The 21,342-nt window shown below is 40.4% G+C and overlaps 1 protein-coding gene across 4 annotated transcripts in view; it reads right to left on the bottom strand.

Annotated features, from left to right (window-relative positions):
• The window catches only part of DGCR2 (DiGeorge syndrome critical region gene 2), a 68,559-nt gene extending 47,217 nt beyond the window's left edge, over positions 1 to 21,342 (bottom strand). For 2 of the 4 annotated variants that reach the window (XM_033075708.2, XM_033075709.2), the window contains exons 1-2: positions 21,157 to 21,340; positions 1,203 to 1,325 (exon numbers count right to left, since the gene is read on the bottom strand). In XM_033075708.2, coding sequence (XP_032931599.1) covers positions 1,203 to 1,325; positions 21,157 to 21,235 — 202 coding nt within the window. In that variant the 5' untranslated portion in view covers positions 21,236 to 21,340. Of the gene's footprint in view, positions 1 to 1,202; positions 1,326 to 21,156 lie in introns of all 4 variants that reach the window. The other 2 variants (XM_033075710.2, XM_042779829.1) reach the window with 2 other exon arrangements.

The raw sequence follows: 21,342 nt of genomic DNA, 5'->3' as shown, positions 1-21,342 counted from the left end.
TAAAGAATATCTTTCAATAGACTATCAATGGACTATCAGCTTAATTTTCAGTGACAGCAGAAACTACTGACTATTTTTTCCCTTTACCACACATTCCCACACACAAACTAACAAGAAGTTTTCTTAAAAGAGCACTGATAGTCTTTTCATTATTTGTCCATAGTACATGCTGGGGAGATGAATAACTCCAGCACATTTTCAAAGTTTGAGTGTTAGATTTATTTCTTTAATTATTTTAGATAAATATGAATATTTAAAAGCATTTGTTGCTGTAAAACATCACTGTTACTACTTTGTAGCACCTCTAAAATAGCCAAGAACTCAGAATGATGACAGACTGAATGCTGTTATGGCAATGCCACAGAGTTCACGTGATTCTCTGCCAAAAAAATTAAGTAGTTCACTGGCAAAGAACTTCTTAAAACAGTTTTTGAACGTCATTTAGTCACACTGTAAAGATAAAAAGTTTTGAATTGCGCCACAGTTATTCATGCTTTCAGACACCTGTCTCATTGTTCTTAACAGAAAAAAAATTACAGGTCACTTCACTTTTAAAATACACAGAAAGAGCTGCACTAGCCTGTTTTTCAAGAACAACTGAAAATGTTCAAAATTGTGATTGTACAGCCACAATATTTGTTTGCTTGTTTTTCAGCACAGCTCAGTATCCAGCAGCTTTAGCAGAGATCCACTGCTGGTGACAGGCTCTTCAAAGCATACGGTCAAGGAGCTTATGAAGTGCAAATACACTACCTTGTCTGGCAGAACAAAGCACAAGAAGCATAATCAGAACTGGAAGCAATGAAACAAGCTCTCCACCCAAGTCCAGCAATGTTACCCAGCACTGTCTGAGTGATACACAACCCAATCAGTAACTCCAAATTTAACCACAGGCTTATGTGTCATTTCAGTTTAACTGCAACATTTTTTCCTTGTCAGGAAAGTCTCTTTTTAGACCACAAACTCTCCTCATCTTCAGGATACCTGTTCTGACAGTAAGATTGGAATGATAATTAAGACAAGTAAAAAACTGTTTGTGGCATTAGCTACTCAAAACAAATAGAAGCCAACTCAGTCTTTGTTAACAATGGGTACTACCAAACGATCACCAAATTCAAAAACAACCAAACAACCTGAAAGAGTCACAGTACTGCTGCAAAGTAAGCTGGTACAGGGCTGAGCACTCTCTCAGATTTACTTACTTGGACAGTCATCTTCATCGCTCTCGTCCTCGCAGGTGGGCCATCCATCACACTGCCAGCTGGAAGGGATGCACTGAATGGTTCCACTCCGACACGCAAACTGCCCCGGGGCGCAGCGCAGCTCTGCGAAAGAAGAAAAATTCTGCTTTGTTTGAAATGTTATTTATTCTTCCTGATTTATACATATATTAATCATCTGTCATGTAATGGATCGCTGAAGCGTAACAGACAAAATCTCTGGTTAACTCAGCCTGTTAAAAACTCGGTCAGTTCAGATCACTTCACGTCCTAAACTGCATGTTTGTGGTTTTAACAGACAGGAGGGTATGGGAAATAATTCCCTCAAGACATCCTTCGTAAAACCTTCTTGATAAAGATAGCCTGTGAGCAGCTATTACCACAGCATCATCCATTTATTTCTTGTGGGGCACCGAGGAGCTCTTGTTCAATTTTCTCAGAGCAGAAGTTCAACAAAAATATGTTTCAATAGTTAAGCACTACATTATGCAACAGCCTCAGAATCCTATTTCCATTCTAATCACTGTGTATGCCAGAATCCACTAGACTTGCACAAATGGCTTGTCTGACTTCGAGACATTTCACAGAACTACTTGTAAAACAGTATCTATATCCATGAACCTGTTTTCACTTTCTAGCTTCAGCTCTTTTGTAGAATTTCTCCCTGCGAACATACCCTTTTCTAGAAACTGTCACTATCTGCAAACATGTAGCTCCTGCTTGCGAGTTCACTGCCTACTTGCCATCATTACACCGTCTCACCTAATTAGCATTATAAAAAGTACAACTTTTTCAAAATCTTTTCTTTTTTTTTTTTCAATTCCATCTATCAAATGCCAGAACCTAATAACTCAGCTTCATTTTATGTCCCTCAAAACATTTTGCAGGGAAGAAAAACGTCTGTCTCCAAAAGTGAACAATTCTAAGCTTGTTCACAGCCGGTCTGCCAGTGCCAACACCATCCACAGGCTCACTTTTGCACCTGATCATTACTGTCCATTCTTTCTTCTAGACAGTGGCTGCCAATTTTCCAACCATTGTTTTTGAGCAATTTAGCACATTTTCCTCTCAATGAGCTGCACTAATCCCAGGTAATTTGTGTCTAGAGAATGAGCACATTTTTAAACAGAAAAAAAAAAAGTTCATATGTAAAACACACTGATTTTGAATGGATACAGTAGGCAACTATTTCACAGAAGGAAATCACTACAAGAGAATTTAAAATACAGGTATGCATTCTCTCATCCACAGTTTACAACATAAGAGCAGACTGTAATTGCAGTTGTTATTTCTTGAAACACATGTCTAAGCTAAATCAAGACAGAGGTCACATTTAAGGGTTCAAACAACATGACTGGGTGTAATAAACCCAGTAATCAGGCACTCTCAATAAAAGCTGTACACGTACACCTAGTAATTGGTAAAACGTATTGATAACAGGCTTCTAATTTGATGTTAGACTAAAATCCAGTCCTACTACTGGTTCCTCTATAAAGCACAGACCTGCTCTTCTAGAAGAATAAAAGCAGGCACATCCTCTTAGCAACCACCTACTCAGAGCAAACATTCAGGTCACAAGATGCTAGGACCTGCCAGACTACTGACAGCAACAACAGACCTGACAGCACCACAAATATTCTCACCCATTTAGAGCTTTACTCAGCCCAAACAGCATAGGGGAAATGGGAAAAAAATAGAATTACCAGTCATAATGACTTCCCCATCAGAAAAAAATATGAAATAATTTATTTAACCTGAAGAGGGAAAGGGGAAGCAAATGTTTGGGGGGGTTCTAAAAAATGGAGGAAAAGCCTCACTTGCCCAATATAGCAAGAGAGAAAATTTTAAATCTATTTTTAAGCTAAAGAATTTCAAATCTCATCTCTGTGAGTTAATTGAATCTCCTTCTAACTTAGAGGAAAAAACCCAACAACACACAACCCACCAACTCAAACAAATACAAAACCTCAAGCTGAAATTAAAAGCATTCAGATTTCAAGTCCACAGAAAAAGGTCATTTGCTAAATCACTGCAGCTTCTTTTGCCACTTTTGCACAAGGTCAGGACACAGTGGGAGGTTCCTTAGAAAGTCTTGCTACTACAGTTTCAAGTACAGAATTTACAAAGGGGTCTGTGGTAGATCTTTTAACACATCAAGGACTATTCTCAGCCCAGCTCCAGGTTTCCACTGCATCCACCTGCAATTACAGCAAAATTCAATACTTTAAAAGAAACTTGATTTTTTTTCTTTTACTGCTTAATTTCAGTGGAATTCGCACATATACCCTGTGAACAAAGTTATTCTGCAGCCTTCTGGCTTCACAGGCAGCATCCACTAGGAATGCCAACCTGCACAAGGGAAAAACAGAATACTTTTGTCTGTCTGCAATTCCATACATGCTATTACTATTTTATGTACAATTACATATGACTGGCTCAGATAAAAGGATGACTCCATCTCAGTATTATGGGAATTAAAAAAATACCAGCTACATGCTGTAATGTCATTACTTCCTGTGTTAGAGACACTCCTCTCTGATGAATGTGGATACATGGAAGACTACAAAACATTTCTATTAAAACACCTTTCAGACCAGCTGTACCATTGCTCCCAATGGAGATCACGCTGTCAGATGCACTAATTATTTCAGACCAGGGAACATGAACTGCTACGTAATTCTGCTGCAGAGGGTGAAATGTGACACAAAGAAATACTGTGAAATTAAAATCTCTGTCAATAAGCCCTCCTGCCATCCTGAGCAGTAAGACAGAGGCATAAAAATAGATGGAAGTCTATAACAAAGCTGTAAGATACTTAGCCAAGGAATGGAGATACTTGGGAGAGGCAAGGATGTACAAGGTATACATGCTGCTCTCCAGAACCCCGTGAAACATTTCACATCAGTAGTCTATTTTTAAATTAAATCAGCAGATAAATGAAAATATCTCAAGCCCATCTCTACCACAGAAAAGGCAAGTCACACTGCCAGCACAAGAATCAGGAAGATGTATGAGGAGTACTGAATAGTACAATATTACATGACCATCCATCTTTCCAGGAATGCAAGTCATTACTTAACACATGGTCAGACTTTGGACTTTCCAGGAATGTGGTAAATAAAAACTGTTTCTTCTCCCATATATTTTCAGTTCTTTTGAAGAATAGCAAAGATTTCAAAAATATCAGTCCATTTCTGTCCATAAAGCCAGATATCCCTCACAGATCACAGCTGTTGATGGTAACAGCAAGAAAGGATGAAGAAAGTACTTTAAACTATCATGTCCTCACAGCACTAAACCATACTTTCCACCAGCTGTTTAATGCAGAAACATTTCATGTTTTGAAAACCATTAGTAAATACGTAATGGTACAAGTTCAGCTAAGAGCAAGCAGCTGCTGGAGCAGAAGCACAAGACAACATTAAGCCAAGGGCATCAACAATTGCCTGGAAGTGAAAATGTGGAAATGCAACCTCCCCCAGTGTTCACGTACGATGTGATGAGTGGCATCAGCCCTATCATAATTCACATGTGAAATTCTAACATAAAAAGCTTATTTTTCTTTTAAGGATCAGATGCAGTCTTTGCTATGCTACAGGATGAAATTTCGTACACTGAAATTTTATTGCAGAGCAATTAAATTCATCTGGCATTTGCTGGGAAGAAAGAAGACAACTAAAACACTGAAAATAGCAGCAATTGTAGTTTTTGCTCTATACAGAGTATAAACTTACAAAACATCACAAAGTTGAGGCAGTGTGAGAACCTGAAAACATTTGAAGCAGTGAGGTGTGATAGTCTCTTCATTTCACTATCTCAAAGCACTTCTGTAACATAAACCCTCAGCAATCTTACCAACATCCTCCTGAACCATTCACAATGAAGTACAGAAAAACTCAGGAGTTTGCCAAAGGTTATGGACAAGATGAACCTGTAGGAAGTCAGCTGTCCTGACTGCTGGTTCTATGCTTTCATGATGACACTGAGCTTATTTCCTAGACCCCAAGGAACCTGCTCATTCACCAGCACATCTGTACCTGAACAAACATCTGTCAGAAATACTGAGTAACAACAGTGCACTCTCTGGTAACACTTCACCTGTTTCTCTACTATAAATTGGATACAGAAAAGAAGAAATTCCATAACTTGATATAAAAAAAGCAGACAAATTTAAATCATATTCAGACCATCAATTCTACAAGCTAAATATATGACCCAAGATAAAACTTACTATCAAGTGAAGGTAAAAAAAAAAAAACAATAACAACTTGCTAGGACAGGTTATTAGATAATATAACCCATCCACCTGAAACTCATCTGAAAGAAGTCTCACCAACGCTGGTTGTGGACTTGTAATTCAAAATTTAAAAGAAAACTCGAATTTACTTCATCAAACCAAGAATTACAAGATTATAAATCAATTTAAACAGTGCCACACAAAAAAGAGGCCTTCATCTCCTTTAGCTGTGACATTTTTCTAAGTTACCCAGTAGCAAAACCAACAAGATTTTTGACTAACAGAAAAACTGTTACAGGAAAAACCTTCTCTTTCAAGGTAGTTGCTTACACGCTCACAGAGAGCTTTTGTTCTGAAGATTTTGCCCACTGCACGTTGAATGCCAGGTGTTTCACAGAACTCATGTATTTCAACAAAGGGGTCAACTAGCTTTTAGAACTTTCTTTACAACAGGATAATTTCCTGATTTTCTGTTAAGTACTCAAAAAAATAAAACCATTTACAAGAAGCATTATCCACAGGAAAGACTTCATGATAAATGAATAAAACACACACATACACACCCACTTCTCCAATTTTCAGCCAGTTTCATGTGTTTCACAAAACAAACAGATTTTGGCCACTATAAAAATGATCCAGGAAGTCCTTTCAGGTTTAACAATCCCATGTACTCCCTGTGTGTAATTGAGAACATTTTCCTCCTGGAGCCCAAGAGCTGAGAAGCTGCAGTGCATCCTTCCTGCAGCAGGTGCACACTGGTCAGTGAGCTGCCCTGAGCAGTACACTACCTCAAACCTGTATTTTCTGCATCATTTAAGACTTTTGAGGTTCATTCAGACTAAGACACCTCTGCTCACATCTAAACTGCAACTAATTTTTTATTAATCTTCCCCCTTTTTATGCGGGACCTAAGGGATAAATGGTTATTCAAAACAATTCTTTTATTTTAAAGAAAGGTAGGGAGGATCCATATCCAGTATGTGAAACTACTTTTTCAACACAGTACATCTCATTTTAGAGCTTCCAACACCAAAGAAAGGCTGTAACAGACACATGAGACAAAATGTTGACTCAAAACAAGTTCACCTTGCCGGTTCAGTTTTCTAAATGAATGTGATCAGTTGGCTTTGAAACAGCAAGCTTTAGATCAAATTAGCTACTGTCTGTCCACATTAAGTCAAATCAGCTCTGGTTTGTCCCCTTGCAACCAGAAAGATTGCATGCTCCAGCTAATTCAGCAGAAATACGGCTGTACAAATCCAGTACCCATTAATGTGGAATTGGGGCATCATAACAGTTGTCTGCCCCAAAGACAGAACATCTACTAACGTTCTATCATATTAAATATTTGTTCTTACAGAAAACATTTAAACAGTTGGGACCTTCACCTCCATGGCATCAGAAAAGCCTCAAGTGAGGAGCAGGGTTGCAGCTGTGAGGCACAAAAGGCTGGTACCAGGTCACACAGCACTGGGGTGAGAAGGAGCAGGGCTGGAAAACAGCTTGTGGCAATAGGCACAACACTTCCTGCAAAGCTGCTGGGTAAATGAGAAAACTTTGATACTGTTTTAGCAGGATTCTCCATCCTCCTTCAATTGAAGACAGAGACACAAAAGAAATTCAGCTGGAAGAAATGTTTTATCCAATAAAAATTATGAAAGCCCTATCTCAGGTACATGTAATAAACATCTACTGTAAAGTATTAGGTGAACACATCAAAGTTCTCAAAATCTACATTTCAGCCTTATATTTTCAAGACACCAAAGACAAACACTACAGAAACGTGTGGACAAAAGGAGCACTAGATCCTAAAGTATAAATGTATCCCTGGCAAACAGAACATTCCCCTCACCTATGTTCCTACCTCTAACATATAAAACCTCCAGCAGTACAAAAACCTTGGTATCACAGCAATTCACCAATTCAGAGGTACAGATGAGGAACCAGAGGTTGAAACTAAAGCCTCCAAAATATAACTCTAAATTCAGCAGAGTGCTTCAATACAGAAATTAAGCTCTGTAACTACCATCACTGGTATCAAAGTTTGGGTTCTTCTGGCTGCAATTACTGAATTTTTCTTTATTAAGTTAGTAAGGTTATTAGTTAGTAAAGTCTGATACATTAAGATAGTCTTTTAGTAGCTAAGACTACTAGAGGTACTGGATGTGTTTACACAGCGAGTATAGATTCAAACCCATTTCAGTTTGTAACACAAAGAAACGTCATTTTTTATTTGCTACACTAATTGTTCTTGTCTGCTGAGCTTCATTTGTATGGAAATTGAGATTTGATTAAATGTACACCCAGTATTTAATGTTATTTCAATTATAAGCTATTACTCTGAAATCCATGTACTGGAAGAGTTAAGTTTGAAGTACATGGTTTGGTTTTATACGTAAGCTTTTAATGAACAATGGCAGGTTCATGTGTACACCAAATTTACTTTGCTTATTTTGATCACATTACCCAAGGTTGGACATGGTAGATCCTCTGGCATCATTTTTATTTACAGACCAAAGGAAAACAAAAGACAAAAATACTTCCTCCTTTCCCTGTGTAAGTCACTCATTGTCCCAGATCAGATGAATTACCTGTAAGGGAATATTCTGTTCAGATTTCAAGAAGCAATTACAGTCATGAAAAGCTGATTAAGCATTAACAAAAACTCTAACTACAAGTGCTTAAACCAGTAACTCTTCTTATTCAGATTTTAACTTGTCCAACAGGTCTTTCTTATGTTTTATAATATTCAACCTACTTACTTAAGACCTGTACCTACATGTTGCACTATCCTTTCATATTTTAACACATTTAGGAATAAGTTTAATATTTTTTAATTAAATCACTGTTTCTATATGATCTGAGCCATGCTACACTATGTAAGTATGATCAGATCCCTGTCCCTGACAGCAAGAAGCCCAACTTCTTAAGTCCTTCACTCCTGGAAATTCTGCTGAACACCAGTGCTCACCAAATGCCTGCAAACAAGCACCAGAAACAAAACAACAGAAGGAACACCACACCCACTGCCATCAAACACACACACAGAGCTCTGTATTTAGTATTTATGCTCAAGAGGAAGCATAACAAGAACAATATTGCTCTAGACTGGTATTTACTGCAGTACCATAAACTTTAAAGTACTCTTAATAGTTCCAACACAACAATAACACGATGGTAATCATATCATAGTCCTCAGCAGATATGTGAAAAAACTGTCCTTAAAGTAATCCTCTGTAATTAAAAAGCAGTTTCCCTAACTTGGATGTCTCCCAAGACCACAGTGAAGTTCACTGGAGCAGGTATGGTGCGTCTCTCACAAAAAAAAAAAATTCCTGAAAATTTGCCAGCCTGTAAGGAGCAGGGCTGTCCTGCCCCACCTCTGCTCGCAGCGGCCAAGGCAGCTGCTGACCAGCTCTAAGGGACACAGCAGCTACAAACTGCACCTGAGGATGTTCTGACTCAGCCTTCAAACAGATTTTCTTGGTTTTAACCTGTCTTTGAGGTATCCCCAGAGCCATACAAGGGCTCTGCTCTCAGGAAAGAAAAGCCATATGTAAATGGTATTTCCCTCAGCTCCAGATCTCAGTTTTCACTAACCATTCATTTCCCAGCAGGTCTTTGTGCCACTTGGTGAATCTGATGTCCATTACGTATTTTTGAATTTATCATAGTTTATCATTATACCACCCACTGCTTCATTCAGTGTGGCAGAATAAATACATACAGTACTTTATAACAAAGTCACAGTAGGAGAAAAGTAGACTGTAACACCAACTTTTTCCAGAGAAGAAAACTATTTATGAAGCTCATGTGTCACCATGAGTTATCCATTTCATATATTAAAGTTTCTCATTAAAACTGGTTCTATTTACTGTTCTTTAAATTAAAAGCCTATAGAAAAATTAAAATTAAAATCTTCAGAAGAAATAAAAGCTGGAGAAAAACAGAGCATTCTATTTTCATGTCCAATTCCACAGAAGATAAAATGCTTGGTTATTCACCTGTGATACTGAAAATATGCTTAGGAAGTACCCTTAGATCATGTAGCTTTGGTTCATCATGGCCTGAGTATGTGCAAGACAGTATGAAAGCACAACAGCACCTAATAGCAGAGAGCCTGGAGGGGGAAAAAGGCCACATGATATGCTCATAGCTAAAACACAGCCCATGCCTCTTCTCAAATGTAATTCCAGCTCCTGACAATTAGAGATTCTTTAGTTATATTCCCATTTAATAGGAATGCATCAGTTCCAAAAATAAATAAATAATACATGTCAGAGGCATTGGCATTTTCTGCATGACCTCAGCATGCTGTTTCATGAAGTAATTAAAATTGTGACAGCACTCCAACTGAAAACTGTAAGTCCTTAATGAGTAACATTCATCAACATTCAGTATTACTCAGTGTTCTGTCATAGTAAGTTATGCTAGATCAACTCAACATCCATCTGAAGATTTTACAGCACAGTAAGGAATGGTAGCTGTCTCCTTCCCTCACTCCCTTGTATTTGTTCTCCAGGTACCACTCCCCAGAGCTGAAGACAAGGCCAGGGAGCCGAATGAAACCCCTATAATCCAAGGGGAGATGTTAAGAGACCTGTTGTGGCCACTTAGATACACACAGGTCTATGGGGCTGGACAGGAGCCACCCAAGGATACTGAGGGAGCTGGTGCAAGTGCTCACAGAGCCACTTTATCATGTACCACCCGTCCTGGCTAACTCACCTGGTCCCAGCTGACTGGAAGTCAACAAGTATGACAGCCAGCTGCTACAAGAAGGGTTATAAGGTGGATTTGGAGAATTTCAGGCTGATCAGTCTGACCTCAGTGCCAGGGAAGGTTATGGAGCAGATCATTCTTCATGAATGGCACGCACAGGACAAGCTGGTGATGGGGCCCAGCCAGTGTGGGTTTATGAAAGGTAGGTCCTGCTCGACTAACCTATCTCCTCCTAGGAAAAGGTCACCCACTTAGCAGTCCAGGGAAAGCCTGTGGATGTCATTTACCTGGTGGATTTTAGTAAATCTTTGACACCACAGCATTCTCCTGGATAAACTAGCTACTCACGGTTCATACTCTTCGCTCAGTAAAAAACTTTCCAGACAGCAAGGCCCAGGGAAGTGCTTATCACTCTCTACAACAACGTGGAAGCAGGTGGTAGCAAGGTGGGGCTCAGCCTCTTCTCCCAAGTTACAAGCAACAGGACAAGAGGAATTGGCCTTAAATTGCATCAGAGGAGGTTTAGATTTGACACGAGGAAAAATTTCTTCACCAAGAAGGTTGTCAAGCATTGGAACAGGCAGCCCAGAGAAATGGAGTCACAGTCCCTGAAGATATGTAAAAGAGGTGTAGATGTGGCACTTTGGAACATGTTTTACTGGCAGGCTTGGCAGTGCTGGGTTAATGGTTGGACTAGACAGTCCCAAAGGTCTTTTCCGACTGAAATGATCCTATGATTCTCTATTTATTATACCTACACCCTGCATGAGCTTGGAACTGACCCAGTTTTTCCTTGCTCACAAGTGTCATTCACTGCAACTCATTTTCTGCTCTTTGTCTGGAGGGCAAACTCAAGGCCAGGAATGATGGAGAAGAGAAAGAGAACTCAAAATAACTGAGAAAAAAAAAACAAAGGCAGGCAAGAGACACAGCATTCAGCCAAAGCAAAACATCAGAGCTTCTGGAACGGGAATCCTGGCTATAATTTTTCAAGACTTAAAAAATACGGGCTTTGAGCTTCATGAAAGTGAGTACTTATTCCTAAGACCGAAACAGAAAAAAATATTTCTCCTAATCCTCCAGCACTGCTAAAACCAAAGAGAAAACAAAACTTGCTACTTGAATTAAGCTGAAAGAATACTGTGAATTAAGCAATGCAGCATTCCAGACTGAAAACCAGTTTATTTTCACAGTGAGAATACCAGGCTAAGCAACAGTCTTGCACTTCTTCCTCCCTAAGAAACTGTTATATTATGATAATAAGTAAAGAGGCAGAAGGGAAAATAAAAATAAAGCACAGGCACAAAGAGCAGTCAGTACAAACAAAACCAAAGCCATTGGTACTCGAGAAGCCTCTAACATGGCTCAAAATTAAAGCCTACTGTTTCTCCATACTAATAACCTTGTTCAGGACTTCGAGTGCTTTGTACAGCCTTAGGCAGGATTTCAGTGTTTTAGTACAACAGTGACAAGTGACTTAAACCCGTGCAGCACCAAATTTTTAACCCTTTCCCTAAAGAAAGCTGGTCAGTGGAAGTGCCAATCACACCTCGCAAATTCACTGAACAATTTCAAGCAAGCTTGAAAAAAGTCAAGACCAGGAAAAGACAGCATATGTCTTTCCAAAGCTTGCACAAGGGAAGGAAATTATGATTTTTTTAAGCTTCAAAGAGCAGGAAACCCCCACATGGCTTGCACTGTTCAGCAGGTGCCAGCCTGCCAGCACACCTGGATGCCACACTGTCACCATCGGGGTGGTTTCCCAGCTGGCAGCAGAGGAAGTGGTGAGCTGGGGTAACTGAACCTTTGCCAGAGACCCTGCAAGACCCCAAGCTTTTTCATGCCAGAGGACCTATTGTGGATAGGCAGAGGGACATAGGCAAGATATGGTCTTATTAAATTAGTGTCAGGCAAGGGTACTACAGAAGAGGAGGACAGGGACATAGACAAACCCACTGCAGTCCAGGTTTCATTAAGCACCACTGCTTATGAAACATGCTCACAGGAAATAGTGCTGAGTAAAAAGCACTATTGCTCACATAGAATTTAAATACAGCTACACACACAAAATACTAATTCTCCCAAGAAATGAAGCAGCAAAGAAAAAGTCCATTAAGAACAACATCAGCAGTGATAAACTCAGCAAGTCATCAATTGTGTCCAGAAAAGGGCACCATCAACAACAGTGCTTTTTCCCCTACAACCCATATAGCAGGTCAGGGCAGATGGATTATCCCATGCACACCACAAATCCTTCAACTACCCGGGTACCATAGCTCAAAGTACTTTTATATCTAAAGCTATTACCTGGTAGCTGCCCACCCAGAACTACTCCCAAAAAAATCTAGGCACACAAGATGCTTCCGCTCCTCTTCCTGTATCCTCAAGATTAATACATCCTACCAAGTCAGTCTGGATCACTATATGTTCATATACAGAACAGGTTCACTAAAAATCAGCAGAGGAAGAGGCTGTATTCCCTTTGACCAAATCAACTATAAGTGTACAAACAAACAAAAAGACCCCGAACAAATAAACAAAACCAACACAAACCCCAAGCCCACCAATAAAACCCAACCAAACAACTAAAAGTGAACAAATATTCTACAGAAACTCATTTTCCTCAAAGGAAAAATTCAAATTCAAAATTTTACATGAACTGAATTAGTATTTTCTTTAGATCACGTTGCAACAAGAAGAGTACCCAGATGAAACACGATAACAGCAATTCAAGAACTGTCAGAGTAATCAAGGCTAATTTGTAGTCACCATTAAACTGAAAGTAGGAATTGCCAGATTTCAGCAGTATTACTTAGCAAGCCCATTTACTTTTAGCAAGACAACACATGTTCCTTCTTTGCAGGAAAACAAAAAAAGTTCCTATCTCATCTTTTTTTTTAGTACACGATTCAGCAGTATTTAAGTATATTCCTTAAACTTTCAGCACATGAGCAATCCTATCAAATCTAATGAAAATATACAATTTAAAGCTAAGTATGTACTTTAAAAACCTTGCTGAATTAAAATATGAGGAATTGCAGTAATCTTAATAGCAAATAGCTGACAAAGTTCTACCTATGAAATCAGCTATTTTTTAACTATGCCACTCTCCTAAAAACTAACATTATCTTTCAGTTTTAAAACCAAATTAACATGGAAGAAGTTCTCTACAGGGCCCTAGGAAAGTTCAAGGTCTTAAACAAGAATCTAACAATTCAGGGAGACAGGAAAACTGTGCCTGAGCACTGTTCAAATGGAGGTCACACTAAAAAAAGCTTTTGCTCCTGTTTCAATTTTGTTCTTCACATCTTGCACAAGACTCGATGAGCAAGCACCTAGAACACTTAAGAGCAAAAATTCAATCCACAGAAATATTATGACCTCAAATAGGGAAACCCAGTTTTATCCTTTGCACAGGAGTTGTCGTGCACTGGAGCAAATGGCTCATGCTTTGAATAGCATTCCCCTGCTCCACTGAAGCTGAACACAGCAGGAATGTGGCCAATGTCAGCCACAGCTACATCTGTCCACACTGGCTGAGATCCTGTGCTTCCCTCTTCCCCAGCAAAACAAATACCTGAGGAGAAATTCTACATAGCAAACTCCTAAGTCTAACAGTTCTACCAGAAGTCAGAAAATACAGATCCAACTGTAAAAAGCCATGTAACCCTCCCCTCAGAACAGTTTTCTCATTCCCCACACCTTCTAACAACTCAAGTACTGCCAGCACTCTTCAACATCTATTATGCCCATGTATCAGGTACTGTGCCACAAAACTTGATCTTTGCCATTTTTTAGCTGCCACATCAATAGAAAAGTGACATTAAATTCCATTACTGCTCAGAAAGACAAAGATGGGCACTACAGCTTTCTTGAATCATTTCCTCCTACCTGCTTACTGCCAGAACTGAGGTGGCATGATGACTTCTACTTAAATCTCTGATTTTCCTCCTGCAAGATTCCCAACATTTCATGAAGATTTTCCCAGATGACATTAATAGAATACTCTTATGTCACTGATGTTAATCAGTGAAGAAGTAATTTAAGTGCATCAAATAATTCCACAAATTCAACAGAGAGAAAAAAAAACAGTTTTGACCATCTCTAGATTAAAACAAGCTGCAATAAGTTTTAGAGGTTTAACATATACAAAGCAAAACGCTACCTGTGCACAAACTCAAACCCAGCAAGTGATAGAAGCAGGGTTATCTGTTTTCTTTTAAAGTGTACAAGAGACGACAAGTTATTTTAAGTCAGAAGAAATCTTTTTATTTACATTTCTAAAGAAATGTAAATAAAATTTACATTAATCCCATTTTTCTACTAACTCTGACTTTCAGATAGTTCCACTGGGCACTCCAAGTAACTGGTCCTATTGTGGGATAGGTATGAGGAAGCACAACAGAGGTGGTGTATGAAAGAGAAGACAACACAGGATAAAAAGAGTTACACAAATGAAAACATGACAAAGAAAAATCAGTTAAAGGACAAAAGAGCAGGGAACATCCTAAGAGCAGCTACCAAAAGCTACTTCTACATTTCTACCCCATGAGCTGGTTGACAATTCTCAAGCACAATAATCAATAAACAGAACAGAAGCTAAATATGTTAGACCAACCAATTTTAATTTTAATTAAGTAAGAAGTTGAATGTTATTTAGTTTAGCTATAGGTAATGAAGTAGCTATCAATTGCAATTAAACCTAAAACTGTATTTACTAAATTATCTGAATGGCAGGCAAACACTACTAATAACTTTCTTAGGAGTTCATATAGCAAGTACCATTAAAATGCTGTTCATGAAACCCAGAATTAGCAGGCTGACCCTTTAAAACAAAGAAAAATGTAAAGTTTCACGGGAAACCACAAGATGCCAGAGGATTTCACAGTTCAGGGAATATGGAATAAAGGTTAATCCCAAACTCATGTTTTTAAGCAACTAAGTTGCTTGAGTCCTGCTGCAGCAAATCAAGGACTTCACCAACTGATCCATGATTCCTCCTGGACTCAGGGTCCTCTACAAAACCACCACTGAAGTGTAGTGCAGACATGTGAGCCTGTCATGCAGGGATCCAGCATGAAACAGAAACCATTCCAGGGAGTGGAAAGCCAGGAAGCATTGGGCATAGCAGGCACCCACCACACCTAGTACTACAGAATAACTGGCACCTGAACTGTCCTGGAAAACTGTGAATCTTCTTTAAAGCTGCAGCTTATGAGGGACCCCTGCATTAGACTGCATTTATGCAAATAATAAACTATAACTGCAGAACAAACAAGACTGGCAACTAGAGTTACCAAAAGAATTTGGTGTTTGGAGTCTATCCCATATTAAGAAAGTATTTGACAAACACCTTCAGGAGTTGCCTGGGTTTGCCAGATTTTGTTTTGGGACAGGAAGACTCTGATGCTCCTTTCTAGCCATAACTTTCTATCAGCCTACACAGAATAAATTATTAGCAAGGCTCTTCCTAGCACAGGTTAACCCTTCAGATCACACAGGCAAAGATTTGCAGAGCCTCTCACTGAGCCTACCACTGGCTGTGCTCTGTTCCCTTTTTAACTAAGCTCTCCCTTGTTCAGGCTATCACTGCAAGAACCCAATGCACATATCCACTTCAAAATACAAAACAATCCTGAGCACACACATTAAGCCCTGGAGGGCAGGAGCTGTGATTCTAGGTTGTGCTCCAGACAGATTTCGGGTACCCGAAACTCCACTTGGGGTACATAGGTCTGCACTGCACAATGGGAAGCTCTGCTAATCACAGAAGAAGTTATTCATATGCATCTCACAGCATCAAACAAGATTTATAAAAGTTGCAAGAAATAACCATGTAAAAACCCAGAGACCCAGGCATTACTCAGAGATGGACCACAGAGGAAGCTACTACACTTGCATTACAATTCAACATCAACACCAGCCCTTACAAAGGTAATGCCAGGGGACAGAATGATTCATTAAAGTCTTGACTGGTTTTCTGACATTCACCAGGGGATTTTACATTTTTCATGTTTGGTATCTAAAATTCTAAAATACCCTTCAGTCTAGCTGTGCCTTTCCCCTCATATACCAGGAAAGAAGCACAGCTGCCTCCTCCTGCTGCAGAGAGGAGCTGTGGCAGTGCTCTGTTCTCCATCACTTCTGCTGTTCTGGACCAACCTTCCCCTGCCCCCAAACCTACTACAGGGACATAAAGTTCATGCCTTTGCAAACCCCCAAGGTGCCCCTCTCAATTATTACTTCTCAGAGCCAAAGCAATGCAAAAACTCCAGCCTATTGACTCCTTTTTTCTACTTTACTTTTTAGCCACAGCTAGCAAATCCACTTGAACCTCAAAAATTTTGCTTTATAATTAACATCAGGAATTACCAGTCTTAAAGTATCAGACCTGCTAATAAGGTCTGATACCTTCTGCTTTGTCTCTCTGCTACACTGAGACCAGACACAAAAAAGCTTTTTTGCATCCATCAGCCTCACTCTGCAGCTGTAAAAACAGCAAAAAAAACAGCAGAGCAAGAAACATCAGGAGAATAACTCAGCAATAGGTAACAGTAGGAAGAAATATAAAATTTAAAGCCAGTAGATTAAGAAGCAAAGGGATGAGGAGGAAAAACACCACATTGGAAGACAGGCCAAGTCCTACTTTCAGCAAAATTAACTGAGGAGGTGTGATAAAAACCCTTCCATCCCTCACTCCTAGAACCTTCCACTGGGGAATTCACCTAAATACACAGACAGGAACTGCAGCTAGCAACAACATGAACCTGAATAAATATCACTCACCACAGCTCTCACTGAGGTGGAGATGGTGAACAAAGAGCAAAATAAGGGTTTGTATTTGCCTACCAATAAAGTCTCTCCAGAGCAGAGGAACACTGGTCAGAGCAAATTCTATGACTGATACATTTGGGTCTCCATTAGAATTAATCAATACAGTTCAACTGGACTAAACCAGACCCATCCAGCCACAGCACACCAGTGGATCACCTTGAAACTATGCTGATCGTGGGTTTGCTTAGACCACTACTCTGATGAGCTCTGCCTTGCACATACGACCAACACGTCTTGACTAAAAGACAAAAAAGAGCAATTTGAACACACTTGTCAGTTGTATCGTGTCAAAACACCAACACCCCACCTGTAAGAGCACAACAGCAGCTGCCAGCAAGCTCCAAAGAGAAGGGAAGCACCAACTGTGAGCCGGAGTGTTGGGCTTTAACCAGACCACTTGCACTGGCAGGTCTTTCTAAGCATTGCAGATTAAGTACGTTGTGCAATATTTTTTTGAAACAGAACTTGGGTAATAAAATTATTTCCTCTAGCTGGCTTTGAAGTGGAGGAAAAAAAGCTGCAAGAACAAGAACTCAATTGGCTTTTAGCTGCCTGGCAAATGCTCTAATAAGAAAGCCCGATGACCTACATTCACAAGGCTCTGTACTAAACCACTATTACAAAATCCAATATAAAGCCTGACCATGTTTAAGTGTTTTCCATTAGCAAGCAGCAGTATCTTGTTAGAGAAATATGAAAACATGTTATTGTCTTTAGCAATGATGATCTTAATTAATCCTCTAAATACTATTCTGAAACATGTCAGCGTAGTCATTCCAGACTGCTTAAGCTCCCAACGCTACACAAAGGCACCAAAACCTCTGCTTCTCAGTGGGATGCATTGGGATGTTAACAGAAAAATAAACTTCTTAAATATTCTCAAACTGTGAAAAACTGAATCCATAACAATTTACATCTCTGATGCTCTTCCAACAACTGACAGAAATGCACTGGTTCAGAAACTCAGGCAAAATCTAAGCCAGCACCAGAACAGCTTATTGCAACTCAGTTAACACACCACTGAAATATTTCCTCACACAAAGACATCAGCTCTGTCAGCCACCTAGTCAGATAACCTGAAGCAGATGGGTTCAAGTTGTCCTGGAAAAGATGTTATTACATTTAACCCTATTGTAGTAAGTATCCCCAAAAAGCAACAGATAGAGTAAAATCAGCACGTGTTTAAAGGAAATATTAAGTTAGTCCTTCACTCTACACCCTTATAGTTGGAAGAGTCTGATGCACTGAGCTTCAATTCACATTAGCAGATTCCAAAAATAGTAAGTAACACAACTCGAGGAGAAATGCCCTACTTTGTCAAAAAAATAACACTTTCAAAAATGCACTACAAAGCAGACAACTAGTCAAAACAAGAAGGATATGGTCAAAACAGAACAGGAAAAAACGGAAACACTGGGACAAAAAAAAAAAAAAGATATCCACATGGTAATTCTCAAAGGCTCAAATTACCATTAAAAGTCAAGCTCAGAAAAATCCAACCGCCACAGTGTCTTCAGGAACCCAAGTCTGCTCTGCTGGGGTCAATGGCATGTTGAAAGTACCTTGTGCTGTTAGTGATGGCAGTAGCACAAAACAGAGTCATGTAACCAAGAGAGGAAAAGGCAGTGGGGGGAAAGAAATTTTAATTAATTTCTAATTTACTAAAGCTCACCTCACCCTAAATGCAGGGAAAAAATAGGCCCATGTGAAATCACTGCCTTTCAGATGGCATGAAAAGATACTACAGTTGAGGAGGCTTAAAAGAAGGTTTTATTTGTCTGAAGAGCACAGCAAGAACATGGATACAAAGCTAGTGTCAAATTAACATGGAAATACAAAGAGATGCCTGATCCGCCAGGACTGAATTGTGAAGGGACTACACATTCATCTCTGAGTACATAAAACCTCCCAGCACTCTGCAGCACTCATCTGATAGCTCCAAGTACAGATTTCAGCTAAGCGAGCTGCAGGCGTCCTTCCTAAACCAAAAAGACACTTGCTACAACACACAGGTTTAAAGAAGAAAAAAGTCAAGTAAACACCACCTGGGAAATAAATTCTAGAGTCCAAGTACTCTTCTCTTTCTGCTGTCTCTCCCCACAGAAGACTAGGGAGACTTCTTCACTACAGATTAAAGTGGTAAATTTGGTTCTCTATGTCCTCTGTACTTGCATGAGCCAGGTTTTCCCTACCTGCACCTTTGTGTTTCAGGATCAAACCATGTGCTATTAATCTATCAAATGGGTGATTTGTTCGAGACAGCATTCAAGATACTGAATAGAGCAAATCAAAAACACCAGATGACATTGCCAAAGAGCTGTGAGGCCACCCAGAAGAGATGGGCTCTCCTCTGAGGAGGGAAAGGCATCACCATGGACAGCTCAGGCACCACGTAAACAGGATGGATGAGTATATTCCAAATGGAACTCAGAAACTCCTCACACAGCAAGGAATTCCAGCTGCAGCACTATATCCAGTTGCACTACTTCACCTTAGGTTCAGGAATACATATGGTTTGAGCAAAATTCATGGAATGCTTATGGAGCTGCCACAGGGGAATTCTAACACTACAAGTTTCAAAGCCAGTGGTGTAGAACCTCAGCAGATGAGCTAAGGTTTGCTCACAAGGGCACTTCAGCCAGCAAGGCTACAGCACCACAAAACTCTAAAGCAGGTACATTAGAGCAGCATCATTCATCTTAACAAAGCAAATCTAAGTGAAAAATCTGTGTTCATCCATCAAGCATCAGCTGCTGACAGAGGTACAATATCAAACTGGAGTGACAAATATGACACAATATGAAAAATGCCATTTTTTAGTTTCTAGGAGGCTACAATGCTCAACACCAGCAGAGTTCAGGGTCAAGTCTACCCACCTGTAAAAGCACAGAGACAGCTCTGAATAAGCTGAACCTTTTCACCCAGCAATCCAGCAGCCTGGAGCACTTAGTGCCAGCAAAAAGGAGCTGCTTGAAATCAGTTTTACACAGTACCTTCTCAGCCATAAAAGCCTCTAGGTGTAATAATACCAGGCTACCAACACAACAGGGGTTTTTTGGCTACTTAAGTGCATATCATAAGCCCTGTATATACAATGCAGTGCCAAAAAAAAAAAAAAAAAAGCTAAAACAAAACAAGGTAGACACAGAGACGTTTCAACACCCAGGTTAGTTATTTCAATAACTCTGCCTACACTGACCCAATTGTGTTTCAGCTCTGCTGGGAACTCACTTAGACGCAGTTCATTAATACTGTTATGTTTTATTAGTCTGGGTCATAAAAAGTTATTTTGGAGAGAAATAACTAGGGGGTTTCAAAGTACACCATGGTTCTTATTCTCCTAGTTACTAGGAACACATATAACCCAGAACAGTTGCTTCGTGCCATGGGAGGGCGATTTCCAAACCTGCAAAGCCACCCCAGGCAGCCTCACGCTCTGGCTACTGATGCTCTTTGGCAAGAGCTGCCCATCATACCCGAGGGCTTTACCAAGCTCCCAGAGAGTTCAACACCCAAAAAGAAACCCCAGCTGAGCGATATATGTAGAAAAACCTGTAGTTTTCGATCCGCAAACACTAATCATTTCTCCCAAGTTAATCATCTTAAGATTTTAAGCACCGTGCCAAGCAGCAAGCACACAAACTCCATCGCTGAATTATTTCCCTAAAAGAAGCACCAACAGAATCAAAAAGACGAACCAGGTGCAGCAGGTTTTCTTCTCTTTCTGGGAGGATTAAATGGCTTTTCGAAAGCAAGCATTTTGTCTGGCCGTGTAGGGCACCCAAGGCCCACAACATAAAAGCAGGTAAGTAACAAGCACCTGGAAACTTAGTTACCACATTTTCTGCGCTCACTACCCTTAGTTGTTTATGTAGATTTCCAGCCAAGCTTTAACACTTTGACACGGACGTTTTAGCCGGACTCCCAGGGTAAATCCAGGCTCTCTCGGATCCAGGCAGCCGGCACAGGGGACCGATGCTCGGCCGCGTCCCGGCTCTGTCTCACCGCACAAAGCGGCGGCAAAGCCCGCAGCTCCCCGGAGGGGCCGGCTCGGAGCCGTCCCGCCCCCGGTCCGGGCTGTCCCCGGCCACCCGGGGCTCACCCTGCCCCGCCCGGCACCCCCGGCCCCGCCGCCGCCCCTACCTGGCCGCAGCGGCTCGATGATGCTCAGCACCAGGAGGAAGAGGAGGAGGAAGGTGCCGCTGTGCGCCTTGGGCACCATTTATCCTCCGTTCATCCTCCCCCGGCACAGCGCCACAAACCCGCGGGGAGGGACGCGCGGAGCGGCGGGAGGAGTGGCCGCCGCCGGGCCCGCGGGGGGCCCCGGTC

This window comes from Catharus ustulatus, chromosome 18 (assembly GCF_009819885.2).
Source record: "Catharus ustulatus isolate bCatUst1 chromosome 18, bCatUst1.pri.v2, whole genome shotgun sequence".
NCBI classification, from domain to species: domain Eukaryota; kingdom Metazoa; phylum Chordata; class Aves; order Passeriformes; family Turdidae; genus Catharus; species Catharus ustulatus.
Note: the sequence above shows the minus strand (reverse complement) of the source record. Positions and strands in the feature narration are given on the sequence as shown.